Source organism: Hippocampus zosterae, chromosome 6 (assembly GCF_025434085.1).
Source record: "Hippocampus zosterae strain Florida chromosome 6, ASM2543408v3, whole genome shotgun sequence".
In the NCBI taxonomy this organism is placed as follows: domain Eukaryota; kingdom Metazoa; phylum Chordata; class Actinopteri; order Syngnathiformes; family Syngnathidae; genus Hippocampus; species Hippocampus zosterae.
The window spans coordinates 10674235-10693326 of record NC_067456.1 but is presented as its reverse complement, the minus strand read 5'-3'; the positions used below and the strand labels follow the sequence as shown (position 1 = coordinate 10693326).

The window sequence follows — 19092 nt, the reverse complement described above, 5'->3', positions numbered from 1 at the left end:
TTTATATTCAAAGTGAAGTGGTCCCTTGAGATACAAGTGACACCACATATTAGTTTTTGGAGATCGGAGCTGTTGTTCAGCTGATTTTAAGAATTTGTTTCTGTATTTATTTATTTGCTCTTGTGAGCAAAAACTCGAGATGCAAGATCGTCACTTCACAACAAGTAGCAGTTTGGCAGATAGTAAACAATTCTTCCAAAAAGAGGCCTCAGTTTTAGAGCCATACCCAAAATGTGAAAGTGTGTTGTCAAAACAAACAATAAACAATGTGAATTATGCAGTGTATTTAGAACCCCCCCTACCCCCCCCCCCCCCCACACACACACACAATTTAACATGTTTTGTTGAATGGGAAGCGACAGGCTTATGACTAGCATCTGATCCTTTAAGCAAGATATATTTTGAACACCCCTGGTGGGGCAACACATGGAGACAGATCATATAGAAATATTCTTTATCCTCACTGAAAGGTGACTATTACTGAGGAGTTGAAACTGTCTCGTGTTTGTGTGTGCGTGCGAGCGAGAGAGAGAGACAGAGACTAGTGAATATTTCTCCTTTCTCACATAAACAAATCTGACAGAATCTAACACTATGACAAATCCGAGCACATTTACATTAACGTTTCCGTTTTTGTTCCTTCTAGGGAGCCTCGACGTCCGACGAGCCTCCTGCCTGCCGACTGCAGTTCGGCTCTGCTTCTGGGTCGGGAAGATGAGCCCTTGGCCCCTGGCGTGGAGACCCTCCCCCTGCGGCTGATGCAGCAGGACTGCACCGCTGTCAAGACCCTACTTTTGAGGCTGAGGCGCACCCTGCAGGAGGTGGGCTACGCTTACTCACTCACTGATATTGAAATAAGATAAGATAAGATATCTTTTATTTGTCCCACACTGAGGAAATTCATACACAGGCTTTAACTGGGAGATCTTCTTGGATGAATTGCCTACAACCACAAGATAAAAAGGGTGATTAGTCTTCTTTCACTTCAGTGACAGGGGTCTTCTCAGGCTGTAAAACCCAAGAAGTTATTTCAAGGAGCAAGGCTTTGGGCTAAGGATATATGTAGTGATTACATCTGGACACATTCATCCCCTGTTTGTGTGTGTGTGTGTGTTTTTTAATTAACTTGATTTCGGCCCCATTAAATCACCACTGAAGTGGACCCTACATATACACCACCCCACTCTCTTTATCACCTTTTGTAATTTAATCAGTAATGCGAATAAGGGCAAGATGTTTACTCACACTCACTCGCTGACATGAAACTGCCCGTTTCCCTTCTCTTTCAAATTGCGTTTGCCACAATAGGCGCACAAGATTTTCCATTGAGGCCCCGAGTCTCTCGCACGAGAAGCATTCCGAAACCATTTACAATAAATCTCCGTGGTTACCTCCAGTAGGTGTTGTTATTATTGATATTTTTTCATGAATGTTATTTCCCCCCATAGGAAATCAGTGAATTCATTTCTTCTGGGCTCAAACTTTCATTGGGAAAGGTCTATCATATACTTGGAACTCCTAAATTCCTTTTGCTACCATAGACTAATCCCATGGAGCCTTAACGGAGATAAGTCACGTTAGAGGATGGTTTCCAGGCGTATTTTGTCCATGAATTTACATCGCAAAGTGCTGCGACACGGTGCAGGTTGCTGCCAAGAGCTCTGAGCACATCCATTAGCTCTGTGTCATCCGAATGCGTGAGTGACCTTTAACTGAATGTAGCATTAATAAACGCGCTCGCAAACGCACAGAAAAATCCGCATGAAAGGCTGTCCAGTGGCCTCACCGCACATCACAACCATTATAACCTTTAAAGTAAGATCAAAGAACCCATCTTGCGTCCGGCCGATGTTTACTCCAAGGACTCCTGTGAAAGAGACATGATATGAAAAGTAATAATGAGGAGAGCAAAAGTACAGAGCCTTTCTGATGCCAGGGTATATATTTACTAATCTCTTCCAAAAACGGTGTTTACACGGGCCAAATTCCGTTGTTTTGAATATCAGTGTAAATGATTGCTTGTCTACCCTGTCATTGGCCATCTACCCAACCAGGTTGGACCGCCGTCAGCGTGGATAGGCTTCAGATCACCCACCTTCCAAATGAGGACAATCGCCATCGAAAATGTATACATTGATGGATGGAAATTTACATGAAACAAGCACATTTGAAACCCCACACCTGGAGAGGTCAAGAAATCAGTGTGTTCTTAATGCACTTTGCGTGTGGTGGACTCAATGTGACCAGTCCAGCAACGTGAATCCCTGTAGTGACGCCACACGTGAGGTTGAACTTTTACGATTGTTGGAACCAACCATTTTCTGTGCAGTTTTGAGAGTAGGAGGGGAAACACATTTAAAATAGATTATTTTTTTTTGAGACAGAGAAACAGTGTTGCATTTGCAGACCGATCAAAGGGAAGAAAAATGCTTACGCGTGTACTTGAGCTTCCGTTGCGCTTCCATGTGACTCGGCATGTCTGTGTCAACTCCATTTTGTTTGCTTGACCTTTTCGCACTGAGCACCCAGCAGTTCTTCTCCTGTGTTTAGCCTAAGCGGTGCCATTATTTATTTATTTTTTTAAACCACAAAACAGGTTGCATCAGTCACAAAACAAAAACGGTGGGAGATAGCATACTACAAAAACTGCTCCGCCATAATTGGAACTAATGTGGTGTAGATTTAGTTTGATTCAAAGAGCGCTGTGCAGCTGCAGACATTCAAAGTCGCTCCTTAAAAGTATTGAAAGAGCGGCGTGCATTGGCAACATTTCTACACATTTTCAAACAAAAGAGCTTTAAAAGCAAAGGAGGGAAATAAAAAGAATCCCTATATCCGTTCAAGTGAAACTGATCTTGAAAAAGATTAGAGGATCTTACTCAAAGAAATGTCGGGAAAAAACTGTGTTTATTTTTAATGGATTTCAAGACACTTAGGGGCTGACTTGACTTGTGTTTGAAGACGTTTGCCCTTGTCGTTGTCCTTGTTTGTGCTACCAGTAGTTTGTTGAATGCATGTCGCATTTAACCGGCGCGTTTTTGATTGATTTGTGTTGTATTTTTCTTTCTTTCTTTTTTTCCTTCTTTATTTGACTTTAGGTTGTGTGAAAGACACTGGCTTCCTGGTCAGTTCCTCCGCATGACTTGAAATGCTCACGAGGACGCTGCTTTTAAAATTTACAAGTTCATGATTGTGACAGCACAATTGCATGACTGTATTCAGCTGATGCACATCCTAAAGAAGGAATGCATGTTTGTCCATAGCTTTGAGTCGAGGTACAATAATTAATCGAGGAATCGACAACTTATCAATGATAAAATTGATATACAATTGTATTTGACAAGCGATTAATCGGTTAGTGATCTTGTTCAACTTAAATGTGTCCAAATGCTCCAAGTTTTAGCCTCTCACCAGCAAATATTTTCAGATGTCTGGCCGACGTTTTTTTTCCCAGGCTCTTTTTGTAAAGTGCGATTAAAAATGTACGAAATTGTTTGGGGATCATAAGTTTAAACTATTTCTAGGCAATTATAAACAAATGCCAATTACTTGAGGTTTTCAAGCTATTCACAGCAGAGCGAGCTCCCGATGGTTTCTTTTATTTAGTTTGGGAAATCTTGTCATGGAGCCTCTTAAAGTGCATGACTTTAATATGAGGTAATATTCAAACTTTCTCATACATCTGATCGACCTGTATTTTTTGCGAAACATGCACTTTAAGTCACCTACGGAAACTTGATGTATGTTATTATTGTCTACCAGCGGTTTATTGAGTTAGGTGGCCAAAAGAACACAATGAAAATGCCATCCATGTGTTCTACATTGGTGCCTAATACAGAGGATCCCCATTTGTCACTGTCAGTCGCAGATTCCAGCACAACAGCCACACTCCTGTTTTGTTCCAGCGCACTCTCACATTTCAGGGGCTCTTAAAACTAAACTAGGGTACCAGTAATGGGAAAGAGGAAAAGTGTGACGATAAACATGGAGTAGGGAAGTGTCCGCTCGGTATACTCAGAGCGATAAAAGTAATAATGAATTACATTGGTAAAGTGTCACTGACAAATTAGTGGCTCATTTGCTTGATTTCTGTGCGGGCAGCGTCATTTCTGTTCCCACATAACAACGGTGAGAGGGTGAAGAATTGTCTGTCTATGTCCACTATGTGCCCTGTAAATAGACTGCCAACTAGTCCCTTTTTCCCAAAGTCAACTGGGATTGGCTCCTGCTCCACGTGAAGCAGAAAGGTTTTTAGATTTGAGCACGTATTGGATAAAGTCCGACACAGAAGCTTGCCAACAAATTGTTATCCAATGCATCGTGTCTGGCCTCGGCAATGTTTTATTGATTTTGTGGTTAAGTTTTATGCATATTTTTTTATTTGTGCGACAGTTAAAATGTTACTGTTACTGATAAATGTTTTACGATAGTGCCATTACTGAAGTATGGGGGGGATTGCTCTGAAATGAGCTTGACTTGGAAGTCAATCGGTGTCAAGAAATAGGCATCATTTTCAATTAGTTGCCTGAAACTCATTCCCAAAAAGCTAGGGCAACTCTCAACAAACACCTGTTAGGAACATTTCACGAGTGACCAGGTTAAGTGGAAACAGGTGAGTGTCATGTTTGGGCATAAAAGAAGCATCCCCCAAAGGCTCGGTTGTTCACAAGCAAGGGCACCGTCCCACCTTCATTGGGATTGGGCTTTATATAATAATAAGGTCATTTGATACGGCTAATGTGTTATTATTTGTACTTTAATGCATATTTCACTCTTGGATTAGCATACCTGTACATACCGATGTGACTCAAGGGGTGTGCCAGACAAGCAAACCCGCATTACTTTTCAAGACTATTCATCATCTTTTGACATGTTGCCTCAGGCTACAGCAAGTCATTAAATTTTGAGCACCCAGGCAGTCCACCTTAGCTTCTTCGGTCCACACTTCTCCCCCAGTTGCTAAATCTGAAAGGCTTTTTACTTGAACCGCATCTAATTGTTGGCATCGTTGCAATATCTAGCCCATGGGACTCGAGTGACCTTAAACAGAATGTGTTTATTTTGAAAGGCCGAAAAGATAAGACGGAGTGAGTGTGCCCCTGTCTCCCTCCATGAGGTCATACATTGATCACCAATGACACATTTGGGGCCGCATCGCACCTATAATTCCTGGGAGTTATTGCTTTTTAAAAGGTCAGCATATCTAATAAACCGCCAAGTTTACATTCTTCCTCGAGCTGACATGTCTCACGGGTACCTGAGAGTGTAAAGCTTGAGAAAATTGTTCAAAATATGCCTTAAATATGACACTTTTCACCTTTCCTCGGTTATCTAAAACAAAAAGGTCACTGGTTGGAAAGTGATTCGAAATAGATGTGTTAGCTATGAAACATTTTTGCTTCTCCAGAGGCTCTTTGGTTGGGCGAGCTACTTTTGGTATTTCAAAGTGGGCAGCCTGGTGGGCAGTGTTTAGCACTTCTGCTTCACAGTCCTGATGCTTGGGCCTCGAAACTTTGCTCTCAACTCTCTGTGTGGGGTTTGCATGTTCTCACCGTTCTCTTTCTGGCTTTTTTTCAAGGTAGTACTATTTCCTGCCACATTCCAAAAACATACGGAAGACACAAGTATAAATTGTTCACGTCAATCCGTTCATCTTGTTTTACAGAGCACAGAGACGAGTCCTGCCAGCAGTCTTCAGTCTCTGCCCATTAGCCCCTGCAGTGAAAAGTCTCTTCCATTGAAGGTAAACCCGTTGCTGTTCATCTATTTCAGTCGTGCGCATATCCATGTCAATGTAAATAGGCACACGACATTTTGAGCTGGGTTCATGAAATAGAACTTGGATAATATCCTACTTCCAAATACAGGGAAAATATGTGATTTAAAAAAAAACTGAAATGATTTGCCCTCAGGCGAGAGCTTTTGATCTGTGCTGCCATGCAAATAAAATAAAATAAATAAATAAATCTCAGATGACCGTTTCTTAAAGGTCCTAAAACATTTAACCCCCAAATGTTCATTTCATGAATCGTTGCTTCATGTTTTTGACAAAGCAAATGTGTGTCATGGAGCTGACCGTGGATCAGCTGGACAGCAACTCGCCCCTGCAATTGGTTTCACAGTTTCACAGAACAATTGCACGTGTGTGCCCTCTTTATTGACCCACATCGCTGATCGGCGGCAGAAATTTAGGCTGCGACACAGCTTGAAGACAGAAGCTCACGTGCAAACAGCTCACATGGAGGAAAAGTACGAAAGGCGGGAGGCTAATTTAAAAAAAAAAAAGTGACTGTTGGAGATGCACAGTGAGGGCTAATTACCCAAAGTGTTTTGGCAGTGAAGTATGACATTGAACTTTAATACGGGCCATAAACAAGACAACACATACTGTAGTATCGTGTATTTTGCCTGAGCCAAGTTTCCCAAGTTTCCCTTTGCCCTCGTAATGTCGCTGGCCTTAAAGATAACTTTTAATAAGGACATTTTACTCATATATATTTTCTATGCCCATATACAACAATAGCCATTTATCTTGTGTAATTTTCAACAATAACTTGCTGTAGAAATCGCCAACAGATCTGTGTCAGGGAGGGAGGACTTTTTGTGTTGCAAAAGCAATGATTTATCGGCATGTTGAAAACCTTTGACCCGAGCTATGTGCTTCCGAGATTCACGTACAACAATTTGCTAAATTCGCCCCGCTCACCAGTTCATCTCAACAATAGAAAGGACTATGAAAGTTCTTATACATTTCTTGAGATGATGATACATTATTGTCCAATCCGAAAGGGATGGTGGGCACGGCAGAAAGTAAAAGAGTGTTTTGTTAAATTGGAATTTAAGGTGAATCACAGCAGAGAAGCAATCGATCAGTGGAGGAGGGAGAAGAGGAGAATTTGTCCGGCACTCTAGTAAATGTTTCTCTTGGAGTAAAAATAATCTCAGCGAGCCACCTGAGAGGCCACAGTGTCACACAGCGCTCTATTTTTTTTTTTGCCCTAATTCCTGCGTTTGAGTGTGTTAAAGAGCCGCCTCTGATTATGTGTATTCTGAGGAGCGTTCTAGGACAGCGCAGGCAATTTAAATGACATTTGTGTACATTCACCTCTCGTTTCAAGGCAAATAGGGAACATCTTTTTATAGCGAGGCATCCATCACCGTTTCAGAATTAGAAATTAATAATGTATAATAGAATGTAACACTCACAAAGGATGCACTCCCTATGGTACACTTATGTCATAATGGCATGTGTGCAAATGCGTATATTCGCTCACCCTTCCAAGTCAAAACAAGTTTTCCCAATGGATGGATGGGATTGCCCCGACTCTATGACGGCACCTCAAAATCTAACACATTTTTGGAACATGTTTGATAATAAGACAAATAGCAGATTTTGCATGTATTCATACATGAATAAGTGCTCCTTTTGGTGTGCATTGGCCATCATGGCGAAGTGTCATGTATTACAAAATACAGCGATTATGAAACACGAAAGAGCCAATCGCAACTTAAATTTAAAAAAAATAATAATAATAAAGGGCTTTGCGAAGAACACCTCAGTCAGTATGAAGACTGTGGGAAAGATTTCAGTATGATAAATCACCACTAGATGGCAGGAGTGGCTTTGATCAGATTTTGGTACACACAGTGTATGCGTGGGTGTGTTGCGCTACGGCAATCCTACGTCGCGAGGTGGTGTGCGGAAGCAGTGTGGTGTTGTAACATCGATAAATATCGGCAGCTAAGTCTACAAAAGAGCTGTTTCAAAGCTGTTCCATCGTCATCCTTGACGAACACATGCACACAGGCGCACAAAAAGTCAAGTCAAGTCAAGTCAACAGTATTTATAGAGCAGTTTCAAACAGCCATCACTGCATACAAAGTGCTGTACTTGGAGCAATTTAACATGCACAATAAACAGTAAGACAAATCGGTAATAAAGGCGGTAGAAATCACAAAAACATGAATTGAAGAATTGTTCTTAATTGTAAAAGGTTGTTTGTATCAGCATGTATTGTATTGTATTGTATTGTATTGTATTGTATTGTATGGATGCTGCGTTTGGATGGCCGTCAATCTGGTGTACCCTGCCTTTCGCTCTAGGTTAGTTGGTATGGAACATTTATAGATTTAATTCCAGTCACGTAGTGATGACTGTGTGAGACAAGACTTTAATAGTTTTGCTTCTCACCCCCCACCCCCATATTTTTTGTTACATGCCTGATATGAGCTGCTGAGGGGAATGAAAAGCCATCATAATAAAATGTGAAAAAAGCCTTCTGCATCTCAATTATTCATTACAACTTCTTCAATTTTAGACTCAAAAGATGAAGACTGGAGAGTGAGTCACCCGAAGAGATTTTTTTTAATAGAAAGCACAAACACAATTCAGTAGCTCAGCATTATGAGACACATTTTCACTTTGTAATCAAATTGAATTCAAAATTTCAGACAATCTGTATCTTTATTTGAATTTGTCAGCTATAATCCAGAGTCAAACACCTCAAGAGTGACGGACACAATTTTATGAACAAAATATGGCTTAAAAAACGTTTCATGCATGACCTCATTTAAGACTTCAGTTCAGAGAGCCTCTTTTAAAAAAGCCTATTTTTTGCTGCTTAATTCATATTCCACAATTGCAGTATTAATTGTAATAGCATGCTTAGACTAACAAGGGCACATAGAACATCTTGCATTGAATATTTTTGGTTTGACTTTCATGAAGTCCATAAAAGATTGTAACTGGTCATTAGCCATAAAAGACAGATACATTGTTTAAGGAGGATCAAGTTGTAATACATTCATCCACAAAGTTTCGAGAAATAGATAAGTGACTTAATATATCAAAGGAAACATTTCTCGAATACATTAATAGTCGGATTCTAACTGCCAGCATGTACCTCCAAAAGAATGTGAACAAATAGAATCATTTCTGCTAACCTGGGGAATGTAATTCATCTCCACGGCCTCTTCAGCAGGCTGCTGATTGTGAGCATGGAGTGCCTTCAACCGCGGCACAAAATCACATTAAGCGGCTGCACTCGGTTGATTCTGATCGGATTTCTCCCCCCCCCCACCCCCCAGCTGAGGCCGTTCCAATCACATTATTTTAGAAATATATTCTCATGCTTCATTTTTACCATTCAATGGAGCACTGAAAAATTGTCCTTGATACCACCCGAAGGGTCAGTTAAAAAGCATGTTGATGCTTCTTTTTACCAACTTTAGTTATTGTTTCATGGTCTACAGTTTCGGAAAATGATTCTGAAACAGTACTCGGGATCTCCCCCCAAAAAATAAACAAACTAAAAAAAAACAGAATTGAAGGCTTCCCCTTTGGCAAAAAGCATTTTTTTCAGACATGCTCGTCCATGTGAAGTGTTTTGCTAGCTGTTGTGGGTATGACTCCTAAATATTGAATCACCACCTTCCCTTTCTATCACTTAAAAACATGCCATTTGGTAGGCTAAAAAGTAAAAAAAAAAAAGAAAGAAAAAAAAAATCTCAGGCCCAAAAGCACTACAAGCACTGCAATTCAGACTGCTTAGAAACTTGGAGCATAGTTGGAATGTGCTGTTTGGTTATTCAGAACAGCACATATTGGGAATGCTAGAGCCACCCAGAGTGGCAGAACATCCTAAAGGACGTGTGTAGCTGTTGTTCAAGCAGAGTGGTCTTTAGCAAATTCAAAGAAAGGGAGCCCACCCACACTGCCTCTCCTAACGCTGGCACTCTTAGGCCATGTTCAAATTCGTGGGCTGCATCCCGAAAGACTAAAGGCCACATGACATAACTTCCGGCGCACCTCGACCGCACGGTAGTGTCCAAATTCACGCGTCATTGGAATCTAGCCTTTGTTTCCATGGAGACGAGCCTTGAGCAAAAGCTGTTTGGAGCACACGTTCGTCGCCTAATGTTGCTCTGCCATTCTCTTACACCGCTCTACGTTGCTCTTCTTCTGCGCTGCAATATTTCATCTCTTCTATGAGCCAAGTACATTTCAGCCTTCTTACGGCGGTACGGATGACAGTCAAATGAGCGTTGCTTGCCCTATTCAAATTCAACACGATTTATGCGGTCTACGGCCGATGAATTTGGACACAGCTTTAGAGTAGAGTTTGGTATACACTTTGATTTGAATTTTTTTCCAGAACATTACCGTATTCTCTGCACGATAAGGTGCTTCAGCTTATAAAGCACACTTTCAACAAATGGCCTATTTTAAAACAGCTTTCATAGATAGGGCACACTGAATTACAAGGCACATGGAATAGAAGCGACAATAGTGGCTGCGTTTGCATTATGCATCCACTAGATGGAGTTACGCAAAGGGAATACAATACAATACAATACAATACAAGACAATACAACGCAGCTCTATTTATATAGACCATAAAGTGACCTTAACAATACAGAAGTTCAGCCATTTTGATGTGAAGTAGACATTTTGGGTCATTTTGCCTCATTTTTAGGGCGCTTTCAAAGCCAAAGTTGTCATATACGCGACACATTTTGCATGTATGTTTTTGCTTGTTTATGGAACTTGACAGGGAAAGATTGACACGACACAAAATTAATAACTAATTGCTCCATAAGTTCAAAGCCGGATCAATTATCAATTAATTGTTCATTTAGTGCCAAAGAAAAAATGCATCTTCAAATTGTCTGAGAACAGAGTGGTTATGTGGATTGGGAGGTGGTGGAAGACCGGTTTCATGCTCTTTGAGGCTGATTAGCGGGGTGCTGTTAAAGTTACAGCCTTGACTTTCCTGGCTGTCTGTTCAGATTGGATGACTCCCCAAGGATAGGATCTCTTCGATACCATCATGGTCAGCCTCAGGCCCTCTCTGTCTTCTCTCACCCTCCATCCATCCTTTATCTCATCTTGTCCCCTTTCCTGTATGTTTTTACTCACATTTTCCTGTCCATTTTTCTCTTTTGAAGAAGTAATGACTACCTGACCACCTGTCTACTTTTCTCAAACTTGTCTTTCTAACTTTTTTTCCACTCCTTTTATCCATTACTTTGTCTTGATCTCGCCCAGAGTAGCATTTCTCACAACCGGACCTGTGAGTCCGTCTTCTTCGAATGATTGAATTTGAATGAAACACTCAGATGTCCTCATCATCTTAAAGCTTCCAATAAGACAGACAGCGTGTTGTCGGACATCTTTTGACAAAAATTATAATTAAAAAAAATCTATATATATATATACAATGTATATATATATACATATATATATGTGTGTGTGTGTGTGTGTGTCTAAATTGCACATATAATAAATAATTCCATCAAATGAGCTCAGAAAGGCTGCAAGGTTTCAATTACGAAAAGAGCTTCTTTTAACATGTTTTCTGTGAGAAAGTTTTGCCCTAAATTAAGTGATCAGCGCAGTGAAAAACAAACAAGCAGTTGTTTACTCCGGTTGGCGTTCACGTTTTGATATCCAATCTGCATACGGTACATTCAAGCATTCACTCATCAAGCTGAAAATGTGAAAAGATTCTGGACATCATGCGGCATTGACAGTATTTACAGACTGTTACACCCGCGCTGCAAGAAGGAGTGTTATCGACGCTCGTTCCTACCGACTTCTGTCAGGCTGCTGAATAAAAATAACGATAAAAATAATAATAATAATAATTAAATGATGTGAAAGACGATTGTAAATAGCACTGCGATTTATCCATTTTGTGTTTTATATTGCACTAATTGAACGGTGTTTGTTGTTGTTTTTTTTTTTCTTTCTTCTTTCTACCTACATTCTTGCTACTGGAGGCTGTAAATTTCCCCAGTGTGGAACAAATAAAGGATATCTTATTTTCGCTACAGTGTTACTTTGTACTTTTAATACCTATACAATATTAGTACTCAGTTTTCCGAATGACATGTCATCAATCAGGTAACTTTTCTGCTCGCGAGCTAAAATTTGAGATCTCAGCAACCTTTATTATTCTACCAATGGCTAGATAACGGCAGCAAACCTCCACCAACCACCCCATCATTTGGGATACAAGTTCTATATTAGAAAAATTTTGATTGTCAATCTGCCACCTACTTTACTATTCTACTCATACGGTGAGCTATGCACTTGAATCCACAAATTAAATCTTTGTCAGTATCTGTGTCAATTTGTACCCTAATAGAAGAAAATGAAACTTTGTAGAATTCTTCTTTAAAAAAAAAAAGATGAAAATGTTCAGCTTCATAAGACTGATGCCTGCAGTGTTCAGCGTCATGAAGGAATGTACAACACTGTGTCTTGTTTTTTGTGTCCAGGACTGGAGCAGAGAGGAGGCGTTGCTGCAGCAACTGAAGGAAAAAGACGAGCTGATTCTCCGGCTTCAAAGTGAACTGGTATGAATCTGTGCACATGCCACCGATGTGACCAGTATGAATTCATAATCTTTTATGGAAATGGAACAGCGTTCCCTCACTTTTCATTTAGATCATTATGGGGGAGACCGCTCTCAACCAAATCGGTCCAAATGACCAAGCAGCTTCATAATGTATAATTGACATTCATTTTATACTTGTCAAACAGTGGCCAGCTTTCTAATGGACCCCAACCCTATTTGGTTGCGGAATGCATGATTTACTTTTGACAAACAAATACCTCGCTTGTAAAAGATGGCTACTTTTTCCACTACGGGGGGAAAAAACAGCAGCTAGTAAGTGTAAAAAGTCCTTGGATGTTTCTATCTTTGAGGTCAGAAAAATACCTTAAATCCTTAAAAACTAAACTTGAAACATTTCTTGAAAGGACAATGAGAAAATGAATTAGTAAGAAAGTAAAATAAGAATATACTAAAATAACAGCAATTGAAAGAAACGGTAACAAATACGGGCTGTTCCTGCATCTTTTGGCCTCTTAAGGGCAATGTGGTGCCAGGCATGGATGAAATACACACTTAAAACGAGAACATAAGAAAATTGCTATTGAACTCTATTAATATAACACATTTTTCAAAGATTTGGAAGAATTTGTCCCTTTGAGTAGCGTTCTCTTACCTGTGTGTAAGCATTTCCATGGCATTTGTATGTGAAAATTCGTTATTTGAACGAATAACCCTGCCAAAGCCGATGCTAATTTTCCGCCAGTATTTCAAAGGATTCTTACAAGACTTTAAGCATTAGCGGCTAGCGATGCTTTAAAACTGAGGCATGTCTGGTATTTAAATCCACAATGTGTTTAATTCTTATGGTTGTGTGTTTACTTTCACAGTAAACACCAACTGGGGTGTCATTGAAAAGCTTAAAGGAGCATCACATACGCTACACTAACGTTTTAAAGATCAAGAGAAGCCAAAATCCAAATCATGATTATATTTCAATTAATCGTCCATCCCTAATCGAACGTAACTTAAAAGTCTTTAATTTCAGTGGACCACCATGCAATCGTTAACACATTGTGTGCCAATGTTTTTTGTTCTTGGGGTGGATCCACATTAATGCTTTGTTTCTTTCTGTTTTGCTTTATTTCTACCCAATAGCACATAATACAAGCAAATGGAGGTCTCTCCTCCATTAACAGTTAATTAAATACAATGTCATGTGTAGCTTCAGCTATTAAGAATTTTCACGGATGAATGGCGTCAGACATTGAAACATTTAAAATACGCTCTTATAAATCTACCATGGGCACACTTTCATCGACTTTTGAACTAAATTATTAAAGCAACGAGAATGTTTTGACTCTGTTATAATGCATATGCATCAAGGAATAATTGGCTTTGAAGCTTGGATCTTGGGATTTTTTTTAGCCCCCTTTAAAAGAAAAATATGTCAAAGTTGTATTTTCTGTTAATGACTCCAATAGTTTTCTCTTCTACTCATAACCTGTCAAAGTGGCGGGGACAGTGATTCAAAAGCCTGAAAAACAAAGGTGAAATAATTGATGAACACGGGAATGGTTTGAAGGCTTGCCATGATACAGAGTGTGTGATGAAGAAGCCTTATTATATGATGAGTACAACCTTGATAGTTTTCATGTCGAACTCATGGTGAGTATGGAGCCCTTTTCCTTTCAATTATTTAGAAGTATATAATTTTCCTGAATGTATTAAGATAGATCGGCTCGGATTGGCAAAAGGAATATATCGCCGAATAAAATTCCATTGGGGTTCGGCTTTCTTATTGTGATTGAGGTGTGGATATGGACCATTTTAACTGGGTTTGGTCATTCGGATTCATTCTAATTGGAATCTAAAACTCTGGGACGCAAGTGCAAACACGCTCACAGACACATTCAGAAACAGGCACGTAAAAAGATTGAGTTGGTTGTTTAATTTCACACTTGATGGGTGGGCAGGCACTCCAGAGACCCAACTCAGTTTATGCAAGTCATTAAATTAATTAATTTCCACGGTATGTCCCTTTTAAGTGTTGTTTGCCACAATATTTTTGTCATTGTTTGTCCGTCATGTGTCACCTGCTCTATCGAAGCGGCACAATGGAGACACGACGCCAGGCCTCAGCAGGATAATGGGCCGGCGTCCTACGTCGGAGCATAATGAGAGATGCCAGTCACCATCCAATGACTTGAGTCTCATTTGGCATCTGTGTCTGGCACTCACATCTCAATCTTGTCAGCCTTCTTGCCTTTCAGTCTCTTGAATTATCACGCCTCCTCGACTCCTCTTTCTCATTGAGCTGTACTCAACACTGAGGCTTAAATGTGCATCTCTTACCTATTCTGACAAGGAGCTTTTACTTTGGTTACAGGTTGTCTAGTGAGCATGCTAATACTTTAATAACTCCCCAAATTATAATTACAGGTATCAAAGAACACGATGGACTCGGCTACTGCAAGCCCTCGAATAGATGTCGTGCGCCATTTAATCGCCTTGTGTCACAAATAATCTCAAACCTTTTAGGCTCGAAATGACTTTTTTTCTATGAAGAGCAGTTTTGCAAATCTATGACTTCATCTGAAAAGCAACTTTGTGATTATTATGAATTGTTTTTTAAAGGTTAATTCCAGGGGCCCGAAGCAATGGTTTTATTAAACAAGAAAAATGTAACAATAAAACAAATCAGCAACGGGTTCCCTGTTTTATACGGGCAACATTTTTAGTTATTCAATACACATTGTGAAGAGCAGCAAATTGGATTTTCTGCGTCTTTTCACATACTGTATGTTAACCTGATTCCTACATCAACATATATCGCGTTTCTTTTAATATCTCTGGCTCTCATCTCTTTTCACTTGCTGTGTTTTCCTTCAAAAGATAGATAAAGGATACCCAACGTATGTCAGGGCTGCATTTCATTGTGTTCACTTGACAGAAACGGGCGTTTCAATGGAGCTGGTGTGTGTCTTGTATGTTTGGAGAGAGAAAGCTGGAGAAAGGGGAAACCTCTCCTGCCGATACCAAGTTGAGTGCGGCCCTTTGAAGGAAAGGGGCAATTCGTAGCAGTAGCTCCACCCGCCTACCTCTGTAAATCTGCCAGGGGAAACCTATTAATTATCTCCTACAAGGACCTGCTGACAGGCTGGCCATCACTGGCTGTCACTTTTAACAGCTTTTCCGCTCTTCCGCGTTGATGCATTTTGCTGAAAAGACTTCACTTCAGCCCATGACGTAACACTGTAGAAATAAAGGACTTGTTTTTAATGTAGGTAGTGAGACATTTTTAAAACTCATTAACTTTGTGCGCAAATTTTTTGGGATTGGATGTACGATAATCCCCCCAATTCAGAGGGGATTGGGACTGAGCCCTGCTGACCTGCCATGAATGAATGATATACTTGTGAATGTGAATGGTTGTCTTGTTAGTAGGTGGTGTGTGATTAACTTGCGAGCAGTCCGTTGTGTACGCTGCTGCTTGACCGGATGTACATGGATCCAGTATCAGGGTTAAAAAAAAATATTATATATATATATATATGGAGTGCAGAGTATGGACCGGAAACCCCAAGGTCAAAATGGGAAACATCTCCGAAGGTGGTGGAGAATGACAGAGCGAAGATCCTGTGGGACTTCCAGATCCAGACTGACAAGATGGTCTTAGATAAAGGGCAGAGGAAAGCCGTTGTAGTGGATGTAGCGGTCCTAAGTGATGAAAACATCAGAAAGAAGGAACACGAGAAACTCGAGAAATACCAAGGGCTCAGAGAGGAGCTAGAGAGAGCCTGGAAGGTAAAGGTGACAGTCATGCCTGTGGTGGTCGGAGCACTCGGGGCAGTGACCCCCAAACTAGATGAGTGGTCGCAACAGATCCCGGGAACAACATCGGACATCTCAGTCCAGAAATGTGCAGTGCTGGGAACAGCAAGGATACTGCGCAGAACCCTCAAGCTTCCTGGCCTCTGGTAGAGGACCCGAGCTGAATGAGGGACGGACACCACCAAAGGGGGGATGAGACGAGGAATTTATATATTTATATATATGAAATATACTGTATATTTGAGGAAAAATATTGCTTTTTAATGACGTGATTTGAATCGAATCTCTTAAGGAACACAATCTTAACACATCCCAGCATTCCTAATTTACTTGATTGTCGCAATTAAGGTCATTATAGTCCGTCCCACGTCCTCAATCATATTCCATGCGACGCCTCTGTTCTCCAAAAGCATTGACGAGTGCTGGGCCTGGGCATGTCACAATGATTTGCTACCGTGTTTGTAAAAGGAAAAGCTCCCAGCGTAAATAGTGCCAAATTCCAAGGAACGTGCAACCTTCTAAAAACATTGCCAAACACATAAAATGGCTGCTTGTAAGTTTGTGTGGTCAGGGTAAAAGTGGAAATAGTGAGCATTCTGTAAATCGTTACCCCAAGAAGGACATTCAAGTGAACTTTCTTATGACTTTTCTATATAAAGAAGAAAGGAAATGTTGAAATTTGCTAAGGTTGCGTACTTGTTCTAATTCCCTCCATTTGATGTCCCCCCCCCCCCCCCTCCCACACACACACACACTTCGGGGACATGGCTGATTATGTGTGGTGTTTGTTGTTCATACAGGACAGTGCCAGAGCCGCCCTGAAGATGAAAGACGGCCACGCGAGCGACCGCGCCACACAGACGGAGCAAATGGGGCCAGAGGTAAGCAAAGCGCTCCACGAAAAATCTCCCCCAGAACTTATTTTATCCTTGCTCTCTTCCCTTGCTTTACATTCCTTCCAATCTCCTTAAAAGCATGTTTTTAAGCTTGAATTCATCATGTACCCTGTCCTGAAAATGCTGTGAAATTCATTGGATTGCCCCGCTACCCAACTCTTGCTCTTCAATTTCCACAATGTTCATCAGGGAGGCTACCATGCGATGTATTTTACCTGCCCTTTGACATGGCCTCCTTGGTTTCACCACCAGCTGACATTATGGGGGCGCAGTCGATGTAATGAATGTCTCCCTGTGCTGGAAATCAGGCTGGTGTTTGGGTCACTTTCCTTTTCTGATACGGTTGCACCAGCAACATGTGTGGGAAATACGTTACCGACCGCGGCAGTTGCTTTGAAAATAGGACACAGTGCTGATTTTGCTATGTGCACCAAATTTTACTTTATGTCTACAAAGGGCATTTATTCTCCAGCGCAAACTGTCACCCGAATGAAACCTTTATGACTACGACTTACAAGTTTTGTCCGTTTTTCGTACAAGTTACAAGCACACAACGGTAATATCATGACCATCACCTCATCCTATCGTGGCACTGACACAACAGTTCATCGGCGCGCATATTGGAATTCATGAGAAAAGCCCGAAGCTGCCTGCAGGCGATGTCCATCGGCATTTCTACGTTTGACCTTTCTTTTGCCCTTCCATGTTTACATCCTGTAAAGTGTGACATGAGGTACCATAATCAACCGACCTGTGTTGACTCGGCTCTACCAGTTACTGTTGTCCAATCCATGCACGTGGAATGAGTGTTGAGCTTCAGGTGCTACAGATGGAGATGACAGATGGGCCCCGTGTGTGTTTTCTGACTTATGGAATTTAGAGTAGGCTGACATTGTCTTCTTGTTCCTTATTCAGAACTATTAAAAAACACACACACACTTCTTAACTGGCACATATAGATGGTCATTTTAAATGGGGAACCTGAACTGATTGATTTTGCAATTATGTGCTGGTCATTTAAGCTTCTGGTTTTAAGAGAATGTTAAAAGTGGATTGATTGTGCATGCAGTTACCCTTGAACAACATGCACTTCTCAATGTAGACATTACAGATGGTTCACATACCCGCCGCCGTGCTTAGCCCGTAGCTCATAGGCTGACGGCCTTATAACTCTGCACTCATGAACCGCCAGCAACTTTGGAATCAGAGATTCCTCCATATTCACAACCATTTCATGCGTGTCACCTGACCTTTCAGCACGCACAGAATATAAGGGTGTTCACATGGCACACATTTGCTCTGGCGCTGCACCGATGTAGTTTGTTGCGATATATTTTGCACCGCAGCAAATTGTGTGGAGCTTTCACAAGTACAAAGCCGCTCAGCGTGTCTGCACCGGCACAGCGTCGATGCAGCCCCACTTGCGTTCACACGGCAGTTTCTGCAGCGGAGCAAAACGACAGAAGACAAATGAGCTGTCGTGTTAGTTCTTTTTAAAACGTATACACAACTCAAGCGACTACTGGACAGGCACGTCCTTCTCCTTCTGCTCGAGAGTGACCGCCCCAGAAAACGTAAATCAACGATGACTTCAATGACACTTCAATGACCAAACAGAAAATCAAGAGAGGAAATCACAAAATAAATTATATGGGCGGCGGGGGGTTGTGAACACACAACAAAGGAACAAACTACACAAACAACTCAAAGACAGTCCAGTCTCCTACAAAAGGAAAGATGTTACCAGCCAAGTCTTGTGTCGTTATTAAACAAACACATGACGGAAGTCCGACAGAGCACGAAAGCAGCGCATTCTCGCCGTACGTACTGTTCACAAGTATTTGCTCCGGCGCTAATTTTTAAACCACCTCCCTGCGGTGGATCAAATTTGGTCCGGTGTAAGCCTTTTTCCGGGGCTACGGCGGAGCTAATTTGCACGTGTGAACTGGGGCAGCCCCGGCGTAGCACCGGACCAAATCTTGGTATGAACACCACCTTATGATCTTAAAAGACTGTAAGCAGCC

The 19092-nt window shown here is 41.1% G+C and overlaps 1 protein-coding gene across 2 annotated transcripts in view; it reads left to right on the top strand.

The window, feature by feature from the left end:
• The window catches only part of ccser1 (coiled-coil serine-rich protein 1), a 100835-nt gene that overhangs the window by 39682 nt on the left and 42061 nt on the right, over nucleotides 1-19092 (top strand). For both annotated transcript variants that reach the window (XM_052068612.1, XM_052068611.1), the window contains exons 7-10: nucleotides 647-821; nucleotides 5666-5743; nucleotides 12283-12360; nucleotides 16973-17053. In XM_052068612.1, the coding sequence (XP_051924572.1) occupies nucleotides 647-821; nucleotides 5666-5743; nucleotides 12283-12360; nucleotides 16973-17053 (412 nt within the window). The remainder of the gene's footprint in view (nucleotides 1-646; nucleotides 822-5665; nucleotides 5744-12282; nucleotides 12361-16972; nucleotides 17054-19092) is intronic.